A 16,275-nucleotide genomic window follows, 5' to 3' on the forward strand; every position below is an offset into this window, starting at 1 on the left:
TAGCATTAATAGATATTTTTAGTGCCCCTTATGGAGTTTGATATGCACTACCTCACCAACTGATGAAGGAGACTTGTTTGGACAGAAGAGGGTAGAGTCAGAAAATAACTTACTACACTTGCTTGACAAATGGGAAATATTATTAGTAAGTAGGATTTATGAAAATTAGGTGATGTGTAATCAAGAGCAACGATCATAGAAGGTTGAGAACCATGTTGCAATAAAAGTTATGGGTATAAGATTAAACAAATGAGCAAATGGTAGCATGCTTTGTGGTATTTCTTTATTGAGAAATTGTGAGTAACTACAGCTGTAGTGTTCTCATATCTTGCAACTCTTTTGGTTTAAGAAATCATTGGCATATTTTTAATTATGGTATACAAAAAATACACCCCATTGTTTTCTTAACACATTGAAAATGTGACAAAACGCTCTGTATGCACTAAATAATACTAAAAACCTTATAAGAATGTGTGGCAAACTGGCAATTATTGTGTTTACTATAACAAAAGTTCTTTATCCATTCAAAAAGAAGACACGATGGTAACCTCCTCCTAGCAAGAAACAGCAAAAGCAGTTATAAAAACCCACAGCAATAATGAGTGAGCCTCATATATAGAATGTTGCATTCCAACAGGCAGATGAGCAAATAATATAGAACACATAACATTAGGCAATATCAAACAACCAAAAGATGATACCGTATACATCTGTATTAAAGTACACTTAATTTCCCCCCTCTGCCTTAGTAAGCTAAAGTAATCTTCATTGTATACTTTTTTTAAGAAAAAAAGAAGTCACTGTTAACACTTAAAATGTTTGCATCTTACAAATAAAGTGAGAGAGGGGAAAGCCACACAACTGGAATGATGTGCTTACAGTGGACATATTGATTAAATGTAACTTTTCATGGCCTCTGGACTGCAACTAACTGTGAAAGAAAAGCAATGTCAGTAAATCTAAATGTGTTAATCAGTTTGAGGAAGAATCACATTTTATTATTGATTGTGCTGATTTTCAATTTTAAGTCATTAGCCTCACAGATACTGCTAAAACATGGCTTTGGAAGTTGGTTTCAAACCAGAGTTGCACCACACAGGCACACGATCATTGACTTTACACAACATATTGCTTTGCAGCAGCACATATCCCTTTTCAGTTCAATAAGCAAAGTTCTGTATTTATCTTGGTTGCCCACGCAGTAATCTGCCATCAGGTATGGTAACCTAGGACTGCTTTTGGTTACCATTTCTGTTTGGCAGCTGTGGGGAGAAAGCCAGTCAATTACTATATAACCTACAGGTAAGGCAGTCAAGAGAAGCTGTCACACCAATGCTTACACAACATTTTGGATAGTTTGTGGTTGAGTACCAAATCTTGAGTGTACCAGCTTTTATGGTTGGAAATCCCCATAACCCAGCTTTTTCTTGCTCTTACTAATGTCATGGTAACAACTGGCACGTCTGGAGAAAGAGTAACTGAGAAGAAGATCTACTGCTCAACTGGCAACAACAAATTAATGGGGAAATGTGCATTTACTGTTCAGAGGAGGAAAACTACACTACATTTAAGCTGAAATGCTTAGATTTAAGCTTAATTCATTCTCTTCCAATGATAATTATTTTGCATAAATTTAGTTATTCTGAATTACAGTTATGAATGATAATGTTCAGAGGAAGAACTAAAGAAGATACAGAAACTGAAATGCTGCTGTGGTGGAGTCTTCACTTATAAATATGCTGCAAACATTCTACGGGATGATGGCAAATAACTGTGTTGTGTATATGCTTGCCAAGTTATTCTATGCAGCTCTCGTTCTTTTAGTGGCTAGATTGTGCTCAGTGTTCTCAAAATACATTCATATAGGATCCACTGATGCTAGGAGACTTACGTGCATACATGATTGGGAGGATTGGCTCTGAAGTATTCCAAGTTCTCCATAGCTGTTGTATTGGTTGATGCAACAATTAGCGCAATTGTTCAGTCCCCCTCTCCTGATCAGCATGTTCAACAAATAAATTGTGGACTCTGGTTAAAATTGCAGATTAGCATTTCATATGGTGTTGTTCACATTGATTGTTTGGGCAATGCAACTGATGCCTTAACTTAAACTAAACTGAAGCTTGCGAATTCAAGTTAATGCCCATAAATAAAACAGGTTATCAGCTGACTGTGCTGAAAAAACAGGGGAAAATGACCTAATGTTACACTGTGTAAGCCTTAAAAACAGTCTTTTACTTGGTAATTTTCCGTATCTCTACCCCATCCTGATTTCATTCTTCTTCTTCCTCCTCCTCTTCTTCTTCCCCTTCTTTCCCCATTGTTTCCACAATGAGTTCTGCAGTACAAGTTATTTCTCCAAGACTGTTAACTGCCTTGCAGGTATATTTGGCATCATCGTCCCCACAGACCTCAGAAATAGTCAAAGAGCAATTGCCATCCTCATCATAGTCTATCTGGAAGTGCCTGGACTCCTTGATAGATTGGTCATCTTTGTACCAAATCACCTCTGGATCAGGGTAACCTGTAAGAACAGCAGGTGCAACAAGTCAAGCAACTTAAAACTATTTTTGCATGCTTATCCTTAAAAGACTGGTTCATGTTAAGGGGCTGATACACTGTAATATTGGTAAGGGATATGTGTGCACATGTGCATCTGTTAACATAATTTTGGTTGACACTAGGAACTGCTGCTTCTACTAATGTTGCTCAACGGCCCATCCTGCCTCGGCTGTTCACCTACCTGGCTGTCTGCTTGCTCTCTGCACTTTCTCAGCCAGGCTACCTGCTCAGACCGTAGGCTTCCCTTGCGCTGTTTTGTACACATGTGAGCAAGCAAGAGGGTAAGCAGTTTATGGCAGTGACAGCAACAATTATGGCAGGGGTAACTTGGAAATGCCTGCCTGGGCTACCTGCCTGCCCATTCGCTCCAACCTGCTGTTGGCATCCTGCAGCTTGCGCCTACTGGCAATCACTCAAACTGCAGCACAACACACACACACATATATATATTACAATAAGATGTGCCAAAGTGGCAGCTAGTTCTCTTTGCCTAGTCCATGTCTATGTTTATACTCACATATTGCAAATCACTTGGAGATAACAGTGAATTTGCAACATACACATCTAGCTGAATGTGTAAAGATCGAGTGTAAAGATTGAGTCTCACTTCACATGACAATCTATTAAAACAATCAGCATGGAGCAACATAGGATTATGTATTATGTCTCTGCACTTTGAAGCCATTTTTAGACACTTAACAACCTGAGCATGACCAATCACAGCACATTCTGTGAAGGAGCTTGCCTTCTTTTCCAGAACAACTTTTCATTGCGGCTGCTGAGAGTGCTAGAAGGAAGACCACTCCCTTCTGCAAGGACCTGGCCTAAGGGGCAGGGCCCAGACTCACCATGAACAGCTAAATTTCGTTGTCCCTGAAGGGGGCAATGACAATAAAGATGATGATGATATTATTATTATTATTATTATTATTATTATTATTATTATTATTATTATAAAAGATACTCCTGGGAGGCCAGAAGGATATTGCTAGAACAACTGGCAAAAATGGTTTAGAACGGTTTTAATTTTGGTTCCACTGTTTTGTTTTGGAGTTGGGGTCGGTTAAATATTTAGTTGGGGTTGGCACTTATTTTAATTTGGGTATAAATGTAAACGAATTTTTTTAATGTTTATGTTTCTATTGATTTATTGGTTATAGTCTATATAAGATATTCTGTTTTTTAATGTTTGATGTTTTATTATGTTTTTATATATGCTGTAAGCTGCTCAGAGTGGCTGGGGAAACCCAGCCAGATGGGCAGGATAGAAATAATGATAATGATAACGATAATGATGATTAATAATAATAATAATAATTCAAATTGAAACTCTCTCAAATACACAGCCTGTGTCCTCTGTCTCTGGTTAGCTGGGCATAACTGTTTATTAATGCGTGATTCTATTTAGTGGAGCATCAAGATGTACCTGAAGAGTAAAATAAAGTGGTTTTGGGTAGATAAAATACTAGTGTGAAAAACACTGATGAAGCAACACAGAGAAAGATGGTATGTTGATAGCAGAAAATAGTCATCCAAATTTATGATGAGTACCTTCAATTTTGCAGTCAAACCTAGCAGCACTGCCTTCCACAACTTCTATATCTTGAATTGTTTTAGAGAAATATGGCTTCACATGGGACCTTTCTTCATCAACTGCTTCCAGGAGAGCACTAGCAGCTTCATCTAGACAAAGTAAACAAATATCCATTAAACTTATATAGAAGTTTCTCTGGCGAAGGGTCTTTGTTTTAGTGGCCTAATCATCACCATCAAAGTCTTCCTTTACTTTCAGCAACAGTGCAGAAGTTCATGGAAGTCTGCTTTGTGTGCACATCATGATAGTCTTTAATGGTGGAGCTATTTTTCAGTAGCATAAGGACATAATTTCATTTGAGCAGCATTCTCACAGTTCAATCATAAACAAATTTACATGGAAAAAAGCGTGAGCTCCTTGGGACACTTCCCAGTAAATATTACTCCGTGCTTGCGCAAACAAAAATATTTTATTAGCATTAATGATTATTCATCATAGCAACTATTCTGTTAACTGTGTAGTGGTATCACAATGTCATATGGGGGATATCATAGCTTATGGCCTTTCAAGGGCAGTCACAGAATGGCTCACTACACACTCATCCTTCTCCAACCTGATGATCTTCATATGTTTTGAACTACAACTCTAATCATCCTTGATCATTGGCTGTGGCTTAAGGTAATTGCAATTTAAAACATGTACATCACATCACATTGTAAGTTGTTGAAACTATTTCAATAAGTGTTTTCAGAACACTGATATTAATAATAAGACTGCTGTTTAAGATTGTTTATTGTTGTTTATATGCCACATTACTTTTCTTTTTTACATAAAGGAAGCATATGAAAGTTATTTTTAAAGGGCTCAATATCCATCTATATGTTCATTTATGAATTGCTTCCAATAAAACTACTTGAAGCATCAATAAAAACAAAAACAAACAATTTCATATATAAATTCCCAATCCAGATACAGACAGGGATAAAAAATTCCAATTAAAAAGCTTGTTGAAAAAGGAAAGTCTTCAATAGGCACCAAAAAGACAATAAAGCCAGTGTGTCTGATACGTATATGTGTCCCATCTGTACAGCATCTTGTCATGGCTGTAGCAGTCTACTGATGATCTTCCCAGGTTACGCTGAGATCTTAAATACCAATAAAGCATACCTCCAGAAACATGTCCTAGTAATTTTTCATTATTCAGGAGGATCTGCATGGCAAATTGTGCTGAGCATACAGTACTGTATATGGTAACAAAAGTTGGGCTCCACCCCAACTCTCTGCCGAGTGGTAGCAAGATTCTAGGAGGTTCCAGGCACTCACCCAGGGTTTGTGTTCCTTTGAGAATCAAGATACACCAGAGACTGTCGTAGCTTTAAGAAATATGATTTATTCTCATATTTACACCTGAGTTTAGATGGAGTCCAGATCTTACAGCCTGGTCATCTCAAGAGGGGCTTGTTTCCCATAGCAGTGCAGCACTTGAGTCCAAGGCACCTGTCCTAATTATTCTGTTCATAAAAACTAAGCCTCCTTTAATCATTTGCCTTCTAATGCTCTTTTGATGCTTTGAAATAGTAATGCTTATTCTCTCCCCTCACCTAACAAAGCAGTTCACCTGGCTTCATCAACACTTGTTTACTGGTTAGGATGAAAGTAAGTCCTTCATGTACTAATTGCTGTTGCTCATTTCGTTTCACACAGATCTTGATTATTTTCTCAATGTCCCACACACAGTCTTGACACAAACACTAATTTAAAGATTTCAAACTTACATAAACTTCGCTCTTACACGCATTCATAATTAGTCGTGTAATATATTCCGGTTACTAATTACAAGTTCTACTTAAATGATAAGCAAAACATCAAACAATATCACATGCAATATTGGCCCAAGGGCTGTTTACTATGGATTTAAAATATCTGCTCAAATCTTGGAAGTAATATAGGACACATGTGTTCAGATCATATCAACATTTCTGTACCTTCAGCGTCTGTCTTTTCTGCATTAACAGGACTTGTTGGTGAGCTTGAAGATGACTTCCTCCCACTCAGGCCAGATATCATTGCCATAGATGATAGTCTTCCTATTGCACGAACCGCATTCCCTGTTTTCTGAAATTTAAGCCAGAAATGCTTAGCGAATCCTTTCTTGTGATTACTGATCCCCAAATGTTTATAAACTACGTAGTGAAGAAACCACACAATTGTGTCAGGCCATTTGATGAATATCAGGAGACACAGATACCTAGCAAAGATTTCCACAGCCAATATTGGGCAGCTTGCAGTGTCAGGAAGCCAGAACCTTACTGAAGCAGCTGGAATATTTAAAGTTTCCATTTAAGGAACGAGAACAGAAGGAGAAATAGAAATGAACAGGTATGGAGTCAACAGAAAAACCTCACAGAAAAACTTTTCACCCACATTTCTGAAGGGCATGAACATCGATCCCCACCTTCCCTGTCTTCTTTGCTGCTATTTCCAATAAAAGCATTGAGCAGTTTTCAGTCTTCTTCAATTGCCCCAAAATGAGGACTCAGAGAGAATTTTCCCATTATCTCAGGAGACGTTTCCCACAAACTCTGCACAGGATATGCATTTGAACTCAGTGATTATGTGCTTTGCAGGACATGGGTTAGGAAAAGGGTAACTGAAAACCTACCTCTCCCATCTTCCAACCTGTTTCCTGCAAAATATGTATGTTCTTCATAACAAAAGGCCCTTTATTCCCACATCGTTCCACACATCACGAACTTTAGAAATGGAAGGTATGGGGGACCTGCAGCCCACTTTTCTCTCCACTATATTACCTGCCATTTTCTTCTAGCCATGTACTTTTTCATTCTATCTTTCGATAGTTTTTTGGCTTCCATGGTTTTGGTGTCCTTTTGCAGCCAAGGATGCTGAAGGCATTGGGAGCAATCTAACCGGTCCCTGTGAGTTTAGAGAAAACAAAGTCAGGGTTGCAATGAACTTGCTATTGTATTAACATACAATTGAGCGCTCTATATTTTCCCCATGAACAGCGTGGATCATTCGATTATCTCCTATAAGTAGTTGCCTCTGAGTCCAAGCCCCTCCCCGCAGAAAAGGGTGTCTCACTGGCTGCGGAGAGGACGACAAAGAGGAGTGGCTGCCACCACAATGCGAATGTGTGACATCACTTGCGCATGCCTGCATGTGGTGGATGTAACATCAAACGCACCATGTGCAACGTCGCATCCGTTTTTGGAGGAGCCCGCATTACGGTGGCAGGCACCCACAATCCTGAGGGCGAGATAGTGCCTTTGCTAGGCATACCTTCATTGATGAAAAAACACCATGCCTTAAATTAGCTTGGGTTGTCTGTTACTCATGTGAGTGCCTGATTTGATCGTTCACTCTTTCCTACCCTAGCCTGATCAGTCCTTGACCGAGGAGTCAAATCCCTTTGATGAAGGAATTATTTTTGCTCAACTGTGTGACTCTATACTTTTAGAACAAACTGTAATAATAATAATAATATTATAATAATAATTTATTATTTATACCCCGCCCATCTGGCTGGGCTTCCCCAGCCACTCTGGGCGGCTTCCAAAAGAATATTAAAATACTATAATACATCAAACATTAAAAGCTTCCCGAAACAGGGCTGCCTTCAGATGTCTTCTAAAAGCCTGGTAGTTGTTGTTCTCTTTGACATCTGGTGGGAGGGTGTTCCACAGGGAAGGCGCCACTACCGAGAAGGCCTTCTGCCTGGTTCCCTGTAACTTGGCTTCTCGCAATGAGGGAACTGCCAGAAGGCCCTCGGTGCTGGACCTCAGTGTCCGGGTAGAACGATGGGGGTGGAGACGCTCCTTCAGATATACTGGACCAAGGCCGTTTAGGGCTTTAAAGGTCAGCACCAACACTTTGAATTGTGCTCGGAAACGTACTGGGAGCCAATGTAGGTCTTTCAAGACCAGTGTTATGTGGTCTCTGTGGGCGCTCCCAGTCACCAGTCTAGCTGCCGCATTCTGGATTAGTTGTAGTTTCCGGGTCACCTTCAAAGGTAGCCCCACGTAGAGCGCATTGCAGTAATCCAAGCGGGAGATAACCAGAGCATGCACCACTCTGGCGAGGCAGTCCGCAGGCAGATAGGGTCTCAGCCTGCGTACCAGATGGAGCTGGTAAACAGCTGCCCTGGATACAGATTTGACCTGTGCCTCCATGGACAGCTGTGAGTTCAAAATGACTCCCAGGCTGCGCACCTGGTCCTTCAGGGGCACAGTTACCCCATTCAGGACCAGGGAATCCTCCACACCTGCCCGCCTCCTGTCTCCCAAAAACAGTACTTATGTCTTGTCAGGATTCAACCTCAATCTGTTAGCCGCCATCCATCCTCCAACCGCCTCCAGGCACTCACACAGGACCTTCACTGCCTTCACTGGTTCTGATTTGAAAGAGAGGTAGAGCTGGGTATCATCCGCATACTGATGAACACCCAGCCCAAATCCCCTGATGATCTCTCCCAGCGGCTTCATGTAGATGTTGAAAAGCATGGGGGAGAGGACAGAACCCTGAGGCACCCCACAAGTGAGGGCCCAGGGGTCTGAACACTCATCCCCCACCACCACTTTCTGAACACGGCCCAGGAGGAAGGAGCGGAACCAATGTATAACACTGCCCCCAGCCCCTGAAGACGGTCCAGAAGGATGTTATGGTCGATGGTATCAAACGCCGCTGAGAGATCCAGCAGAACTAGGAAACAGCTCTCACCTTTGTCCCTAGCCCGCCGGAGATCATCAACCAGTGCGACCAAGGCAGTTTCAGTCCCATGATAAGGCCTGAATCCCGACTGGAAGGGATCCAAATGGTCCGCTTCTTCCAGGCATGCCTGGAGTTGTTCAGCAACCACTCGCTCAATCACCTTGCCCAAGAATGGAAGATTTGAGACTGGGCGATAGTTGGCTATCGTGGCCGCATCTGAAGATGGTTTTTTAAGAAGCGGTTTAATAACCGCCTCTTTCAGCGAGTCTGAGAAGGCTCCCTCACGGAGGGAAGCATTCACCACCCCATGAAGCCCATCGCCCAGTCCTTCCCGGCTAGCTTTTATAAGCCAGGATGGGCAAGGATCAAGGAGACAAGTGGTTGGTTTCACTCGTCCAAGCAGCCTGTCCACATCCTCGGGGGTAACAGATTGGAATTGATCCCACACAACTTGACTAGACAGGACTCTAGCACTCTCCCGCCCCGGCCCTGCTCCCACGGGAACTAATTGTTCAAGGACACTGCATACTACCAGGTGTATCAGCCTTTCAACAACCTTGACACATACTGTCAAGAGGATGAAGGCACACTTATCCAGAAGTACCAATTGCAGAAACATTTGGCATAAAAATCACATTTAACCTATGGATACCTGTAGGCTAGGGACGCAGGTAGCGCTGTGGGTTAGACCACAGAGCCTAGGACTTGCTGATCAGAAGGTCGGTGGTTCGAATCCCCATGACGGGGTGAGCTCCCATTGCTCGGTCCCTGCTCCTGCCAACCTAGCAGTTCGAAAACACATCAAAGTGCAAGTAGATAAATAGGTACTGCCCTGGCGGGAAGGTAAACGGCGTTTCCGTGCGCTGCTCTGGTTTGCCAGAAGCAGCTTAGTCATGCTGGCCACATGACCCGGAAGCTGTACACCGGCTCCCTCGGCCAATAAAGCAAGATGAGCGCCGCAACCCCAGAGTTGGCCACGACTCGACCTAATGGTCAGGGGTCCCTTTACCTTTTTACCTGTAGGCTAGATTGTTTGTGGGGGAAAACTACCAACAGCATATAGCACTCTGCTTGCGAAATTCACACTGGCTGCCAATCTGCCACTGGGTACCTGCATATAAGGCCCCATACAGCTCAGAGCCAGGTTACTTGAGAGACCTTATACACATAGCAGATAGCTGCACTCTGCAGGAGAGATTCTCCTGAAAGTTCCAAAGATCACAGAAGCCCACACTGCAGTCACTCAGAGCGGGGCTTTTAGTGTGGATGCCCGTTCTATGGAATAGCATACCTGGTGAGATAAGACAGGCGCTCACTATCTGCACTTTCCAGAAACAGCTGAAAATGTTTGTTCCACAGGCTTTCCCAACTGGATAAACTGGCATTTACCATGAGTGTCTACTTTGAATGGTTTTGGTCTTTAAATGTATTTGATAGTCTATTGTGTTTGCAACTGTTTTTAATCACCTTTAGTGTAAATTGCTGTGAGATGGTTGCTTAGAAGGCAATTAATAGATCAATAAAAGAAAGAAAGAAAGATACTCCCATCACACACTGGGATCAGCATTTTCTCGCCGGAGTCGACACATCCATCTAACAGTGTAAAGAGTAAGTTGCACTAAACCCCATCAAGAATAACTTAGGTATCATTCACACATGACCTAATGGTTGCCTTAAAATAGTATGCACATAAACAGTACACTTATTGAAATAGAAATTCTGATGAATTAGCAACATGAATAAGGTAAAGGTAAAGGTACCCCTGCCCGCACGGGCCAGTTGTGTCCAACTCTGGGGTTGCGCGCCCATCTCGCTTAAGAGGCTGGGGGCCAGCGATGTCCAGAGACACTTCCGGGTCACGTGGCCAGCGTGACAAAGCTGCATCTGGCGAGCCAGCGCAGCACATGGAAACACCGTTTACCTTCCCGCTAGTAAGCGGTCCCTATTTATCTACTTGCACCCGGGGGTGCTTTCGAACTGCTAGGTTGGCAGGCGCTGGGACCGAGCAACGGGAGCGCACCTCGCCGCGTGGATTCGAACCGCCAACCTGACGCCACCTGCGTCCCCTTGCAACATGAATAGATGTATTCAATTACACAAACCTACATGTTCTTATTTATTGACAGAGCAGCAGTGCTCATTATATTGCATATAACACACTCCTTCAGATAAACTTGATTATCTCTGTAAACTTTATATGCTAGTAAATTGGCAACATGGATTATTACTATTTATAGGAGATTATTTAAAGCCACTGTAACTTTATATTTTAAAATGTGGTTTCACAGTAGCCAGAATTTGCAGAATTTGGGGCTTGAATTTGAGAGCCAGTGTGGTGTAGTGGTTAAGAGCGGTAGTCACGTAATCTGGGAAACTGGGTTCGTGTCTCCGCTCCTCCACATGCAGCTGCTGGGTGACCTTGGGCCAGTCACACTTCTGTGAAGTCTCTCAGCCCCACTCACCTCACAGAGTGTTTGTTGTGGGGGAGGAAGGGCAAGGAGAATGTTAGCCGCTTTGAGACTCCTGAAGGGGAGTGAAAGGCGGGATATCAAATCCAAACTCTTCTTCTTCTTCTTCTTCTTAAATATGAAAATGGCATACAGTACCTCTCCCAAAAGCATATATAGTACATATTTTGCCTATTGGATTACTAGTATATCAACTTTGGCACGGATAAAGAGAAAAGACTAGACAAGCACTCAAGTGTAGCTCTTCCACAAATTTTGTCAACATTGATTCAATGATGGTTCTTCAGCATAGTAACATATAGATAGCAGAACTGTTATAATATTGAGGCTTCTATGCAATTATCCCCACAAGTTCATGAGAGGCAATCATGTCAACAAAGCAACATGAAAGGAATTGCACATAAGGTATCTTTACTTCATATCTTTCTTTAGAAGGCTGCTGATAAAATCCTTGGCATCATCTGAGATCTCATCAAAAGCTTCGTCATCAAAATCCCAGGTGGCTGAGGTAACATTGGCTAAAGTTTCATTGTCATTGTCTCCCATGAAAGGGGAAAGTCCACTGACCCTGAGGTTTAAAAGAACAAGAGCATTTCAAAATTATCGAAGTTTTGAGTTTAAAACCCTATGAGGAACACACATATTTATTATCTGCAAATCTGTACATCCAACAGTTGTATGTACACAAAGGTAAACACAATGCTTCCAAAATCTCCCTGTAGGCAAGCTGCAGGAAAAACAGCATAATGTGATGTGTCCCCTGCTAGTCAGTGTTGGGTTTGAAATCTGTCAACTGCTGAACAAAAATAATAATTCTATTTTTCACCCACTAGAGGGAACCAAAAAACTATGATGGTCTCTTTTTTTAGTTGTGGATGTTTTCCCTCAACAGAAAGTACTTACTAAGAGCAATGCGTGTCATTACTAGCAATGAAGGGGGAATTTATTTGCTCCAGACCAACCCAATCCAACATTCCCAAATTTGCTTAAAACTATCAGTTGGATTATGTGCTTCTTCATATTTAGTACTATGGTTTTGGCCTCCAAAGATTTTCAACAAAAACATGTATTGTACAGTTATGTCAGAATTTTAGGGGGAAATTCATTGAACTGCATTTAGCAATGTGTATTTTACAATAAATGCATACAACTTACATGTGGATTTTTCATGCTTTTTATATATGAAGTCTGCAAAGAATGGAACAGAATGGGCCTATGATTGAGCACCAGCAAAACTGACACAGAATAAAGGTAAAGAAGCCCTGGACGGTTAACTCCAGTCAAAGGCGACTATGCGGTGTGGTGCTCATCTCACTTTTCAGGCTGAGGGAGCCGGCATTTGTCCACAGACAGCTTTCTGGGTCATGTGGCCAGCATGACTAAACTTCTTCTGGCACACGGGGGACCGTGATGAGTGCCAGAGTGAATGGAGTACATTAAGTGCATTAAGGTAGCCAATCCATCACAAGACATTCCTGTGGCAAGCCAACGCATATTCTGAGGATTAGTGTTCATCCACGATCAAAGCACATCAATGCTGATTCTGTCTTGTGATGATACAAACCTGACTGTCAACATTTAAGGTGGTTTCAAAGGCAGTGGTGTGTTATGTGGGTCTCAGGAAATATGAAATCCAAAACTGGTTTAAAAATACTTCCAGGAAAAGCAAGTATTTATTTCTCTAATTGGAAAGTGGAAGAAAAGGCAGTGCATGAGGGGAGATTGCTGGAACTTTTAATGAAGTTTATCCCTAAAACATTTCCATCTTTATCACAGATCTTCATGCCCCAGTGCTCTGATCTCAGCTTTAAATAATAGCCATGTAAAGCAATAATGGAACAAAATTTTGACAAATTATGGAAACAATTTCCTTTCTGCAGTACTGAAGTCAGAGTGACAAAGATGAGCTGTATCTGCTTCGGAGAAATTATTTGGGGTTGAAGCTATACAGTTACTATTACAACTAACACTGAGATGTTTACTGGAAAGATTTTTTCCAGCTACTTAGATCAGGCATCTTCTTGGCAACGTAACCTTAGGCATAGTTAAGTTTCTAGAAGCATCCAGGCCCAGAACAAAGCTGTGTTTCCCTTTCAAAAATACTATGGTAAATCTGAATAAGCTACTCTAGCATTAGGATTGCAGCAACCCCAAAAAGATGTTTTTCACTGCAGCTGGCTGTTAACCAGAAGGTGGGAGGTTCAAGCCTACCCAGGGACAGCTGTGGACAGGATTCCTGTATTGCAGGGGGTTTGGTTAGATGACTCTTGGGGTCCCTTCCAATTCTACAATTCCATGATTCACTGCCCTAACATCGGCTCTGTAGGTAAGCAGGAAACCAAGAGAGTGTGCATGGCAAGCCCAAGACATTTTGCTGCCTGACACAATGGTCTCTTGATGTTTGTTTTTAATTTATTTTTGCTTTTAACTGGTTTTTAACCTTTTATGACTTTCTCCTTTGGTTTTATGTTTTTATATTGTTGTAAAAATTACTGTGATATATTTTTACAATGCAGTGGTAAGATGAATCAAGAAAAGTACTTGTCTAAATGACACTGGACAAAGTAATTTGGCTATTGGATTGCTAGGGATTTTTTATTACTTTATTCTTTTATTATTAGTATATAATATTTTTACAAAAATCTCACAGTGGTCAATTGCAGCTACTGGTAGCTGAATTCCAGGAAGCAACTATGGAATTTGTTAATGAATATATCTGTGGAATAAGTTGAAAAACCATTAGCATAATTAAGAGAATATATAACATTCCCATAACATAGCTAGAGTATTAACACACCAATAAGTGACTCTGAAGAAAGAGCAAGGGTAGGTTGGGGAAAATACTCTAGAATCAAATAACCCTACTGGAAATGTCTGGCTCTGTTGCAGCATATAGGCATGGGAATGCAGGTAACAAACATAGGAAATAAGTATCAGTGAGATTGAGAAATGGTCCAGATTTGGCCCAGCAACAAGTACTCACAAGATGTAGCAGATGACTCCTATGCTCCACATGTCTGTAGCATACCCAATAGGCTCATAGTTTATCACTTCTGGAGCCACAAACTCTGGTGTCCCAAAGAGGACTTTAAGAGAACCTGCACTTTCTGTGAAATAGGGAAAAAATGTTATAGATAGATAGATGATAGATAGATAGATAGATAGATAGAGAGATAGATAGATATAGATAGATAGCATGGAAAAACTATACCTCCTACCTTTCAAAAAGAGAAATACTTCCAGACTTGAACATGCCCTATATCAGTCCAAGCAGCTGTTTGTGATCAAAGCAGCGTTCACCCTCCTTCCAATAATGTTTGGAGGGAAATTAGGTGGAGAGACTGCAACGTGTCCAAGGCAACCCAGTGAAGTAGAAGGCCAAGTTGGGATATGAACTTGATTGCCCATGTCCAAACTCAATACACTGGGCTCTAACACCATTTTGCTCCTCAATACTTTTAGGTGGGGAATGGGATAAACTGTTTTTCTAAAGAGGCAGTGGAGTTAAAACTCATGATTCCTACTATACAAATAATTTCCAATCCACTGAGGTGGAAAGTGAATGGACATAGCTGCTAATACAGGACCATGTGGTAGTGGTGCAGTAAAGTCAGAACAAGATAGCCTCAAATGCGGCCGTCATACCAAAAAATATTCCAGTTTCTAATAATGCTAAGAAGAACATTACTGGATTAGGCCAAATATTCATCTGGATCATCATCTTGCTTCTCAAAATAACTAATCTGTGAACTGCCCTGAGATTTGCAGGTATAGGATAGTATACAAATTTAACAAATAATAAAAAATAATAATAACCAGGAGAATTCCTCAAGCAGGAGGTATTCTGCTTCAGAATTCTGTGGACAGTGAAACAAAAACTGACACTTATTTATGTTGAACTGTTTTATTATGAGGGCCAGTGTCCCACATTTTTTGCCCAGGACTTGATTGGCGATGTAAATTGGCTGGTGACCAAGACAGAGCCATGTATTTTATTACCATCTGCATATGGTAGAATTGGTAAAGGGCCCTGGCCCTTTCAGTGCACTGTGCAGAACAAATCAATTTCTGAAAATGCTTTTAAAAAAAGAAATGCTTGAAGAAGACGCCCCACATGAGGCGAAAGCATCACAATCCCCACATACAAGTTCTAAACCTACCAAAAAAAGGTCAGGAAAAATATCCTGCTATATCTTTGGCATGTCCTGGCAAAACAGGACAACCAATTCTCTGTAAAAATTGACCACAAAAGGATCACTGATCTTAACTCATTTAAATGACATCAAAGCATAGAAGCTTAGCTGCAATGGTTTCCCCCCTCCTTTTTTTAATTGGTGAAAATACAACAAAAAGGCACATAAAGCTTTAAAATCAGAGAGCAAAGGCTCACAGGCTTCTCTCAGTTATTGTCCTATGGGATGTAAGAGGAGGGTAGGCTGGGAAATGTAAAAAGGGGTTCCAATTTCCATATTTAATGAACCATACTTAGCAAAACAATAGCAAATAGTCCACAGTGTGGACTAAGGCTTTCACATGGGCTCTTCCAACTTTTTGGAACCTCTGGGATATGATCACTGTGTGCCTGGGGAAAGGAAGTGTACATACGAAGTGCTGACTCAAACCATACGGAATATGGGAAGATAACAAGTTCTGAATTAAGTACAATGCTTGGGTCTTGTGACATCTACACACAATCAAATACCTATCAAATAGGTCATAGTTTAGTAAAACAGTTCCAAGAGTTTTTACCTAGCCTTCGTGCAAGCCCAAAGTCAATCAGCTTGATTCTTGTACCAGTCTTGTTGACACACATAATATTTTCGGGCTTCAAATCCAAATGAACAATGCCCTGCTTATGAATATACTGTACTCCTTCTGAGATCTGTTTCATGTATTTAATGCATTCTCTCTCTGTTAGCTCAAAGTCCTCATCAATGATTCTCTCAAAGAGCTCGCCTCCAGAAACACTAAAATATAATTCAA

General features: G+C 41.1%; 1 protein-coding gene across 7 annotated transcripts in view; it reads right to left on the reverse strand.

The window, feature by feature from the left end:
- Positions 1–266: 266 nt before the first annotated feature.
- The window catches only part of MYLK (myosin light chain kinase), a 181,778-nt gene continuing 165,769 nt past the window's right edge, over positions 267–16,275 (reverse strand). For all 7 annotated transcript variants that reach the window (XM_082235051.1, XM_082235052.1, XM_082235049.1 and 4 more), the window contains 7 exons: positions 16,042–16,259; positions 14,276–14,399; positions 11,708–11,860; positions 6,907–7,030; positions 6,082–6,211; positions 4,114–4,245; positions 267–2,524 (listed from right to left, as the gene is read on the reverse strand). In XM_082235051.1, the coding sequence (XP_082091177.1) occupies positions 2,274–2,524; positions 4,114–4,245; positions 6,082–6,211; positions 6,907–7,030; positions 11,708–11,860; positions 14,276–14,399; positions 16,042–16,259 (1,132 nt within the window). In that variant the 3' untranslated portion in view covers positions 267–2,273. The remainder of the gene's footprint in view (positions 2,525–4,113; positions 4,246–6,081; positions 6,212–6,906; positions 7,031–11,707; positions 11,861–14,275; positions 14,400–16,041; positions 16,260–16,275) is intronic.

Source organism: Podarcis vaucheri (assembly GCF_965113315.1).
Source record: "Podarcis vaucheri genome assembly, chromosome: 1".
NCBI lineage: Eukaryota > Metazoa > Chordata > Lepidosauria > Squamata > Lacertidae > Podarcis > Podarcis vaucheri.